The sequence below is a fragment of the Anguilla anguilla genome, chromosome 9 (genome assembly GCF_013347855.1).
Source record: "Anguilla anguilla isolate fAngAng1 chromosome 9, fAngAng1.pri, whole genome shotgun sequence".
NCBI classification, from domain to species: domain Eukaryota; kingdom Metazoa; phylum Chordata; class Actinopteri; order Anguilliformes; family Anguillidae; genus Anguilla; species Anguilla anguilla.
In genome coordinates, this window is record NC_049209.1 from 53,431,262 (window position 1) to 53,441,261 (window position 10,000).

The following is a 10,000-nucleotide window of genomic DNA, read 5'->3' on the forward strand; positions in this document are numbered from 1 at the left end:
GCACCTCAATTCAGCCAACGCCCCAATTCAGCCGGCACCTCAATTCAGCCGGCACCTCAATTCAGCCAGCACCTCAATTCAGCCAACGCCCCAATTCAGCCAGCACCTCAATTCAGCCAGCGCCCCAATTCAGCCAGCACCTCAATTCAGCCAGCGCCCCAATTCAGCCAGCACCTCAATTCAGCCAGCGCCCCAATTCAGCCAGCACCTCAATTCAGCCAGCCCCTCAATTCAGCCAGCACCTCAATTCAGCCAACGCCCCAATTCAGCCGTCTCAATTCAGCCAGCCCCTCAATTCAGCCAGCACCTCAATTCAGCCAACGCCCCAATTCAGCCGTCTCAATTCAGCCAGCCCCTCAATTCAGCCAACGCCCCAATTCAGCCGTCTCAATTCAGCCAGCACCTCAATTCAGCCAACGTTCGTCATGAACTCAGCCACAGTTATAAAAAACCAGCTTGGAGTTATCAGTGCTTGGCTTCAATCCATGTTTTCCCTCAAGTCTGACTCATGCAACTGCTGTTTTTTATTCATAGTGTTTGAGGAGTTTGGCGAAGAACCACAAAGAATAAGTGCGTTTGTAGAAAGACAGATACACTTTCATTTAGTTTTAAGTAAAATGTACAGATATCGATCAAACCCAGGTCTAAAATCACCTCTAAATATATATCCCTGTGCTGGGAGATGCTGATAAGCTACTTGGCTACCTCTGGTGCAGTTTTTCTGGTGGGCAAAGTCCCTGTTACATAAGCTAAAAAGCTAACTGAGAAGGTTGTGTCATACCACAGCCAAAATCGCCTCTGATAAACCCTCTAGGGCGCAGAAACGCGGGTCTGTTTGGGGACTCGGTGCAGAGAGTTCAACCGTGACACCAGTTCTCATCACTTCCACTCCGGAGAGTCTTTTCTGTGCCGTCCTTCACACAAATACCCGCCAAACAACAAACACCCCATTCATGCAGAAGTGAAGAAATCACAGCTATTTACAGAATTCACACCAGGTACCTGCTTCAGGGTACGAATAGGGGCTTATAGGTTATATCTAACAGAGTCAGGGTTTGATGCAGTGCAAGATACCCTCCAGACTGTCTGAGAATTTTGAACATAGACGGGCCCAATGGCCTGAGCTCTTGTTTAAATATCGTTTTGTTTTAAAATAAATTGCCTCAGCATAACGTTCAGGAGGCAGAGCAGAACACGGCGGTGTTCAGGACCTGGTCTCCTTCTCGCTCAGCGTGACCATCTCTGTGAGGTAATCAAACAGCTCCCCCCTCTTCATCCTGCGAGGAAGACAGGAGAGAGAAAAAGAACAGCCGATGACATCACCGTGGGCGGCATCCCTGTCAGTTACACCAGCTCTGCACAAAGGCATGAGAAGGTGTAATCACGCACGCACACACACACACACACACACACACAGACACACACACACTACACACACATGCACACGCGCGCACTACACACACACACAGACACACACACGCACGCACACACACCACACACACGCACGCACTCACACGCACACACACACACTCACACAAACACCTACACACACTACACACACACTCACACGCACGCACAGACACACTACACACACACGCACACGCGCGCACTACACACACACGCACACACAGACACACACACACGCGCGCACGCATACACATGCACACATACATATGCATGCACACACACACGCATACACACACACACACTCACTCACGCACACACACACACACAAAGAGGCACTACAGGCAGAATCATATATATCATATTGGTCCACTTGCGGAATCTCCAGTTGGGCCTGGGGTGACGGGTGACGGTCACATTTGCTTAAAGTGAAAAGCCTCCTGGTATTTCCTGAAGCGCTCTCTGAACAGCCATTTAAGGCTCCCACGTGCTCCACACACCGTCTGCACAGCTGAGACTGCTAAATTAAGCTGTAAGGTGTGAGGTACGGCAATACCCATTAGGGAAACCCTACAGCCTGCAGCCTGTCTCACTGTGATCGTGTATGTGTGTATGTATGTGTGTGTGTGTGTGTGTGAGTGTGCGTGTGCATGCGGGTGTGTGCGTGCGTCTGGCGTGTGTGTGTGTATGAGTGTGTGCTGGTGCATGTGCAGCATTCACAGGGATCTGTCCTCATAAACGGAAACCCGATCTGTTCATGCTCCCCCCTCTCACCCAGCCCCCCTGACCAAGCTGGGTCTTCGCTATGGCAACGCCAGTGCTATTTGTGTATGGGGTTAAGGGGGGAGGAGCCAACTCCTTATAAGGAAGCCTCACCCCACCACAACAACCCTGAGCGCCACAAAGCACCACAAAATTCTGTGAAGCGCCACAAAGCGCCAAGAAGTGTCACAAAGTGTCACAAAGCCCTGCAAACAGCCACACAGACAGACAGGCACAGAATGGACTCATTACCATGCAAGCAAGGCAAGGTCCTGTCACATTACAGCTAAACTAAACACCCCCCCTTCCCCCGCCTCTTACCCAATCCTCACTCACACCTCCCCCCCCCCCTCCACCACAGCCCTTCTTCAGTGCGCCTACAACGCAGGACTTGCGCAGCATAGGACACACACTTGCTAAAAAAAATGCCCCCCTGGACATAGCAGGCGGGGGGGGGGGGTGTGTACAGGAGCTGCAGGGTTGCGTAACGAGGCCTGTGGCCCCTCCAAGGCTGCCAAGCGTTCAGTTCCCAGGAGGGGCACCGCCATTGTACCCTTGAGCAAGTTCCGGAATCATGAACTGCTTCAGCAAATCTGTCCCGTTGTATGTATTTTAAATACATCTGCAACATATCTTGCGTGTATATTAGCAAAGGCATATGGTACATGTATATCAGAAAACACATATTGTACAAGTCGGTGTTCTAGAACTGTGATTGTGATTGTGACATCAGCATCATAATGTTCAGTTCAGAACATTCTAATCACATATCAGTGATATCACACCTTGCAAGGGTTGAAACGGTACTTTCCCTTGAAGCAGGGGTGCTGAAACTAACGGAAGCCCTGATTAACCTGCAGATCTACTCTCACTCTTCAGTCTGGGCTTTGATTAGCTGACTCAGCGGTGTTAGGACTAGACCGGAACATAATCCTGCACCCATGCCGTCTCAGAACCCCCCTGGCTGTGACAGAGCCACACACCTGAAATAGGTATATCATTCTGGAATTTCAAGTACACTGCATTTACAGAAAATGTTGCCTACTTAAATTCCTCATCCAGTGTACTGAACCAGGCTACTCAATAGTAGGAGTGTGCACTGACTCGGACTCAGCCACAATCTACTACTCAGAGAGAACAGAGCGGTACTCACAGGTCAAACACCAGGAAGAAGAAAGCCTTGGACTCAAAGCAGTCCTTCAGCTGAACTGCAGAGAGAAAGAGAAGAGGGGAGGGGACACTGAACTCCAGCACGTTCCGCGGAAAGGGGTCACACCGGTCACATGACCTCGCAGTGGCCAGACACATTGGTGGCGCGACCTTTCACCCCAGTTAAACAGGCTGATATGACTGAAATCCTACAGGGGTCAAAGGTCTAACTGTGTGGATCCGCCTCTCCACATCTGCCACTTCTGCAATTGACTTGGCTACAAACTGACGCTCAACTGAGCAAGGACGTTCCATTTGCCTAATACATGTTGCCTTGCTTCCTCTGTCCTCATATCTCATCCTTGCTTCTCTTCCTTGCATCCTCCATTAGGTGGAGCTAAGGAGCGAGGCAGAGCAATTGGATAAGCAATTGGAATGAACCCAAAGATTTTCGACAGTAACCAGATGATAAGCTCAGGTGTTCCTTCCATTTTCTTGGTTTCTTTGCTTTCAGAAGGCCCAGTACAGGGATCTGCTGGCTTTAATTGTTACTCTGCGCTTAATTAACCAATTAGAGCAGCCGATTACACAGCTAACTCGCCTGGTTACTTGAGCCTGAATTGGGTTCTGATTTTTGGGCAAAAACAAAAACCAGGATGGCCTGTGGATCACCAGGACCAGGGTTAGAGACCACAGGTCTAGGTATAAACAGGATATTCTAGTGTTATGCCATAGCTAATGAATATTAATAAGACGTGACCAAGAACAGAATGGCCATTGCCTCAGTATTGAACATGGCCACGCCCCTCATTAATATTTATTAGGTGCATCAAATTGTACTGTTTCAGCAACCAATTCAGAAACCCAGGCTATTTGAATTAACAGTGTAATTAGCTGCTTTCATCAATCAGTTAAGTGCTGAGCAACCATGGACACCAGCAGCCCCTTGGACTGGGGACCTACATTGGAATTGTGTGAAAGAGTGGCCTGGGGTACTGGGTATCTGAGGTTTCTGGAAGAAGTGCAGGCTGGGATACTGGAGGTCTAAGGTTTGTGGAAGAAGTGCAGGCTGGGATACTGGAGGTCTGTGGCGACGTACTGATGTTGTTCTGCCCGTAGACCTTCTTCAGGATGTCAATCTCCTTCACGGTGGCCTCCTGGATCTCCTGGATCTCCTGCGGGGTCATTTTGTCAGAGGGCGTGATGTCGATGATCTTCACCGCGTAGTCCTGCTGGGTGCGCTTATGCACACAGCGACGCACCACACTGCTCACGCCCCTGAGGACGCAACAGGTGTGTGAGTACACAGGTGTGTGAGTACACAGGTGTGCGTGTGTGTGTGTACAGGTGTGTGAGTGTGTGCTTGTGCAGCTGTGAGAGTGCACAGGTGTGTGTACAGGTGTGTGAGTGTGTGCTTGTGCAGCTGTGTGTGTGCACAGGTGTGTGTGCTTCCATGTGAGTGCACAGGTGTGTGTGTGTGTCTGTGTAAAGGTGTGTAAGCACAGGTGTGTGTGAGTGTGTACAGGTGTGTGAGCACAGGAGTGTGTGAGTGTGTACAGGTGTGTGAGCACAGGTGTGTGTGAGTGTGTATAGGTGTGTGAGCACGAGTGTGGGCAGGTTTGCTTTACACAGGAGTGGCAGTGTAGCCTAGTGGGTAATAACTACAGCATTGTGGGTAACCAGACAGATGTCAGTTTTCTGATACAAGCCGCTTAACCTAGGAAAATATAACCAGCTCATAAATGTCAGGTAATTTACTTATCTGGCAAGAGCTCTTATCCAGACCAACACGAAAGGTTAACATCGCATGAAACAGTATGCTGACATTCTAGCACCAATAAAACAGCTATAAACCGACACAGAGCGACAGTACATAGCCATCAATCAAAAATTAACTAGAGAAATACGTGTGCCTGGCAAATAAAAAGAACGTGTATACCACTGTAAAGTGAACTACGATGATAATAACGTATTAAAATTCAGTGAGTATAAATTAATTGATTAATGATGTCACGGGTGGCTCGTGTACAGGTGCGGAGCACGTGTTGATAATTGTTTCTGCAAGGCTCTCAGTGTAGGAAGGGGTAAGCGCGCGCGACGCATCTGGGAAAGTGAAAGCAAAGCGGCTTCTCCGGCGCGAGGTACTGTTACCTTCCAAGAATCTCCTTCGGTTCATATTTATCGTAAAACTCCTGCGCTCCCACCCAGTCGGGGATCTCGTCTTCTTTGGTCATGTTTGAGGCGCCTTATCCGTGGCCAAAAATGCTGCGGGGATGTCCACAAAACAACGAAGAGGTAAACACGAAGCTAGTTTTTAAAAAACAATATTGTTCATTCGCTAGCTGTTCGTGGGATCCTCTGCTTTTGTGCCATTCTTTAAAACCCCACAGAACTGAACTGCCCGGCCCCACGAGCTGAGTTGCAACACAGGGCGAGTTAGACACCCGATAGGTTTTTAAATGCCAAGCACGAAAAAGGATAGTGTTAAAGATAGAATGATACTACGTCCGAGGAAAAAGAAACCTGAAAATGAAGAAAAGTATATCCATATTAATGAAATAAATTAAAGCTAATACATTTACAGCAGGTGCCATATGCCCAGCTCCACGTGACACAAATGATGATATAATAGCGACCAGATACCTTTTTTCACACCAACACATTAGGGGTGTTGTAAATAATTTAGAATGAAACTCAATCAAGTGAACAGGCTTCGGTAAGAATGGCTTTGCTTTAATTAGGGGTCTAATGTCGTCCGTCGGTTAGCTGGCTAGCATCAGAATACTGTTAGAATACTGATATGGCGCCAAGTTTGATATCGTGATAAAATTATACACTAGGATATATCGATACACACTTTCTCGTGCGAAGGAAAATATCTACAGTTATTAAGCTGTAGGCTACAACAACGTAGCCTACCAGTTATAACATGAACGTGCTTAATGTATCGTTTCTGGGTTGGGTGAGGTTGTATAGGCTGTATTAATGTTATAAGGCTAATGTTATAAATGTTTACTTGTGGGTGGAAGGACGTTTATGAATCACTCTTAGCGGAAAAAATACAGTTTTAGCGGTACACTATTCCTAAACGGAGCACAATTTAACTGCACTAACATAGCCGGTATAGGCTAAGACCATAACAACCGCACCACAGCCACCGGACCGTTGTTTTGTAAAATGCTAACCTCTTCCTAGAACTTAAAAAAGAAATAAGTCTCTGTATTTTTCGAAACTTCTGGTTAGTGACACAAAGTAACCTGGTAACATTGACAGCTATCAATGTCGCTTATTTGATCGCCTAATGGACCTTTCCTCCCCTCGCGGAGTCGCGGTAACTAAAGTTAAATGAAAACGCTTCGGTCCGTTTGCGGTCACTCACTGTTAGATTCTGTTAGTCCCCGTGCGCCATACAATCCATTGTTTTTATGAATTAGCAATGCAAACGTTGTCTTTTTGCGGTAAGCCGGTGAGGTCCAAACGCTGACAGTGACGAAAGAAAGCAGCGTAGGATATACCGAAACCGATGTTCAGAACAGAAAATCCGCTGAGCCGATTCTTGCCAGCGAGAGGGCGAAATTCAAATGACTTGACGCCAAAAATAAATTGTAATGCAACTAGACCCCGAAGCGGCCGTCAGCTTGTGAGGAGATAGCATCACTATACGGTGCGGAACTCTACGGCGGCCGCGCTGTCATCGCAGATTTAAGTCAAGAAAACGACAGCAAGCGATTCGACGACCATTCATTCGATGTACCTGCATTTAAGATGCAGAAGAAAACAATATTTGCAGATTTACACATACCGTGTTACGGTATTTTTTCTCTCCAGGAAGACGCTGCTCTGAATATATAAATACTAGGAATAATATGTTTTGTTACGTAACACTTTCACATTGAATAGGCTATATTTGCCAAAGGTATAGCCAATTAGGTTTATAGCCAGATGTTATCTTTATTACAACTAGGCTACCAAATGTATGCATTTTAAAATAAGTTTTAATCTCATCACATCATTAACGTCGATTAATTATTTCTATATTTCTTCGGGGTGCTCTGTAAAATGATTAAACCCGTATGGCTGTTTTCCTCTCTTCCTATCTGCATGTCCACATGATTCGGTACAATTCTCAAAGTCAACACTAGGTGTCAGCAGTGTGCTTTTGGAACTGTTTCTCCAGCGGACGGACGGTAGATTGGGAAGCACAGGTGGACAGAAAAGGAAAGTCCTGCCAATTGTGATAAATTAGCAAATCCAGGTCATCGAAGCAAAATAGTGGGGAGGGCTTTTACTTTCTGAACCTGGATTTCCCACCTCTGTTGGGAAGGCAAGTGTACAAAGGCGTTTGAACCCCATGCCTATACAGCAGGGATTTCCAGTCTTGTCTGAAAATGGCCGGTGTGGGTGCAGCCTTTTGTTATAGCCCAGCACTAACACAACTGACTCTACTTATCAAGGTCTTGATTGAAGACCGTTATTAGTTAATTAGTTGAATCAGGTGTTGTAGTGCTGGGCTAAAACAAAAACCTGCACCCACACCGGCCCTTCTCAGATAAGATTGGACACCCCTGCCATATAGCACTAAGAGTTTGGCACTTTCCCCACATAAGTAACAACAATGACCACAGACTCTCACTCCTTATAAACATTAACTTCTGTCCCCTCTGACCTCATATAAACACACAGAATTTCAGCTACATTATGTATTGTCACACTGCAAAGCCCCAAACTGGGTTATTTTGTGTTTTCTGTGAGGAAAAAAAACATGGAAGCGTGCATGCAAGATTCATTCTTCCTTTCTTTTCTTTATTGGTTTATCTAGTAGCATTTTATAATGAAAATAAACACTCAATAGGAATATACACACGGTAACAGCAAAAATCCAGAACAAACCCAGTAAAATACACGTCCAGTTGGATGCGGTTCTGGCTCCTTCAACAGGTGTCCTTATCTTTACAGATGCTGTTGTGGTCTGTTTATTATTATTTTGGTTTCAGACAAACTTCATCGTGAAGATAAAATGTGTTTCGCTACGTATGATTTTTAAAAGCTGTTCAGTACCTGGTGAGTGTAGTTTACTTCCTGGCAAGTTGAAGTCTGCACGTTGAGTTTGGATAAGTTGTGGCTGTCACTGATGGGTGGTTGAGGCCACTCTAACTGATATCTTGCTGTTTTTTTAAGGGTTTTAATATTAAAACGGCTTTCTTGACACCACAGTAGCGGTTTTCTCAGGGTCATGGAATACATAATTTGAGATTATATGTTTTTGGTCTGATCAAAATCCTGAGTCATATCTTGAGATCACCTCTTTGCTAATTCCTAACTCCTGAGATATAATGATCTTCTGATCACAAGATGGAAAACAAAAAAATAACCAATTTTTATCATTCCTTTTGTACGAGACACTGTGGACTATGCAGCAGCATATTGTAAACCTTTCAAATGAACAAAATATGCCAAAAATCATGCAAAAATCATCAGATTCAAACGTGCTGGTGGTGTGACCCTCCTTCGTGTAAAACCGACTAAAAAATTCAACCCAAGGCTACGGAGTTATTTTCTCTCTTCAGTAAAATAACACGTTTGCACTCTATTTAAAAATTTAAACTATTTCATCCCGTACTTCTCTGTTCAAAACTTTAAAATGCGCATTGGCAGAAAATTTAGATGTATGTACAAAGAATAAATGGGTCTTTTCTCTTAGCATTTTCCAGTTAAAAGGTCTTTGTAACAGCCAACCCAAGAAACAAATGTATATATAATGTACAGACACACAATAAATATAAATATATATGTTCATATATTGCTTGTATCTTCCCCATTGCGATGGTCTACAAAGAAATACTTTAAGCATTTAAAATGCTTTTTTTTTTAATTTGGCGCCCAATAAGGGCTAAATGTGTCCCATTCCCATCCAACTGGAATACCCAATTAACTATTTGCAGCCGAGTTCGCGCGCGATCTCCACAGCCGATTCGGAATAGCGAAGACATCCGCGCTTCTCCCCTAACGAGCGGCTGAATTTCATCACACTTGAACTTGATTTACTACGTACCGAATCGAATAGGGGAATAATAATATTGATGCGTTGTGCGTCATTCATCCACTAGGAGGCACTGTTTCACATAAGGAAACCCGATGCCTGTGCCTTTCCCCAGGGAACCCCAGGAGGCACAGTAGCACTAACTGCTGCACAGAGAACGCTAAAGTTGGAATGAAGCCTCCCTGTTCGATGACTCTGGCCTTGATTACACCAGTTTCTCCATTGTGATGCTTTACAAAGAAAAAACTTGGTCACCAAAAAAAGAAAGAAAGATGTAGATACAACATGCAGAGAAACATTCAACTGAATTTTTAAACTCCCTTTAAAATAATCTCCTTTCAAAGTCCTTTTAAAATTCAAGTAAAAATAGAATGTTATCGAAGATGGAGAAAAAACACAACACACACACACACACACACATTCACAAAAAGGTTACGCAGTGTACAAAATCACACACTTGCTTCCAATAACAACTGCACTGATTTCGGACACACAACCCTGAATTTTAGGTTTTAGATGAAAGACCCTGAATTTTAAGACTTTACAGGAAAGACCCAGAATTTTGGACTTTATAGGAAATACTGCTCTGAAGATGAACATGTGACAGACAAGTGTTATTTCTCAGGCAAGGCAGCTGACCCAGTC

At 45.1% G+C, this 10,000-nt stretch overlaps 1 protein-coding gene and 1 long non-coding RNA gene across 3 annotated transcripts in view; one reads left to right on the top strand and one right to left on the bottom strand.

Moving 5' to 3' along the window:
- The window catches only part of LOC118235967 (phosphorylase b kinase gamma catalytic chain, skeletal muscle/heart isoform-like), a 12,666-nt gene extending 5,238 nt beyond the window's left edge, over positions 1-7,428 (bottom strand). Inside the window, exons 1-5 of one of the 2 annotated variants that reach the window (XM_035433895.1) lie at positions 7,118-7,428; positions 5,467-5,580; positions 4,415-4,593; positions 3,320-3,374; positions 1,212-1,277 (exon numbers count right to left, since the gene is read on the bottom strand). In XM_035433895.1, coding sequence (XP_035289786.1) covers positions 1,212-1,277; positions 3,320-3,374; positions 4,415-4,593; positions 5,467-5,549 — 383 coding nt within the window. In that variant the 5' untranslated portion in view covers positions 5,550-5,580; positions 7,118-7,428. Of the gene's footprint in view, positions 1-1,211; positions 1,278-3,319; positions 3,375-4,414; positions 4,594-5,466; positions 5,581-6,694; positions 7,070-7,117 lie in introns of those variants that run through there. The other variant, XM_035433894.1, reaches the window with a different exon arrangement.
- The window catches only part of LOC118235971, a 44,246-nt gene continuing 39,743 nt past the window's right edge, over positions 5,498-10,000 (top strand). Inside the window, exon 1 of the long non-coding RNA XR_004766956.1 lies at positions 5,498-5,610. This is a non-coding gene — a long non-coding RNA (uncharacterized LOC118235971). The remainder of the gene's footprint in view (positions 5,611-10,000) is intronic.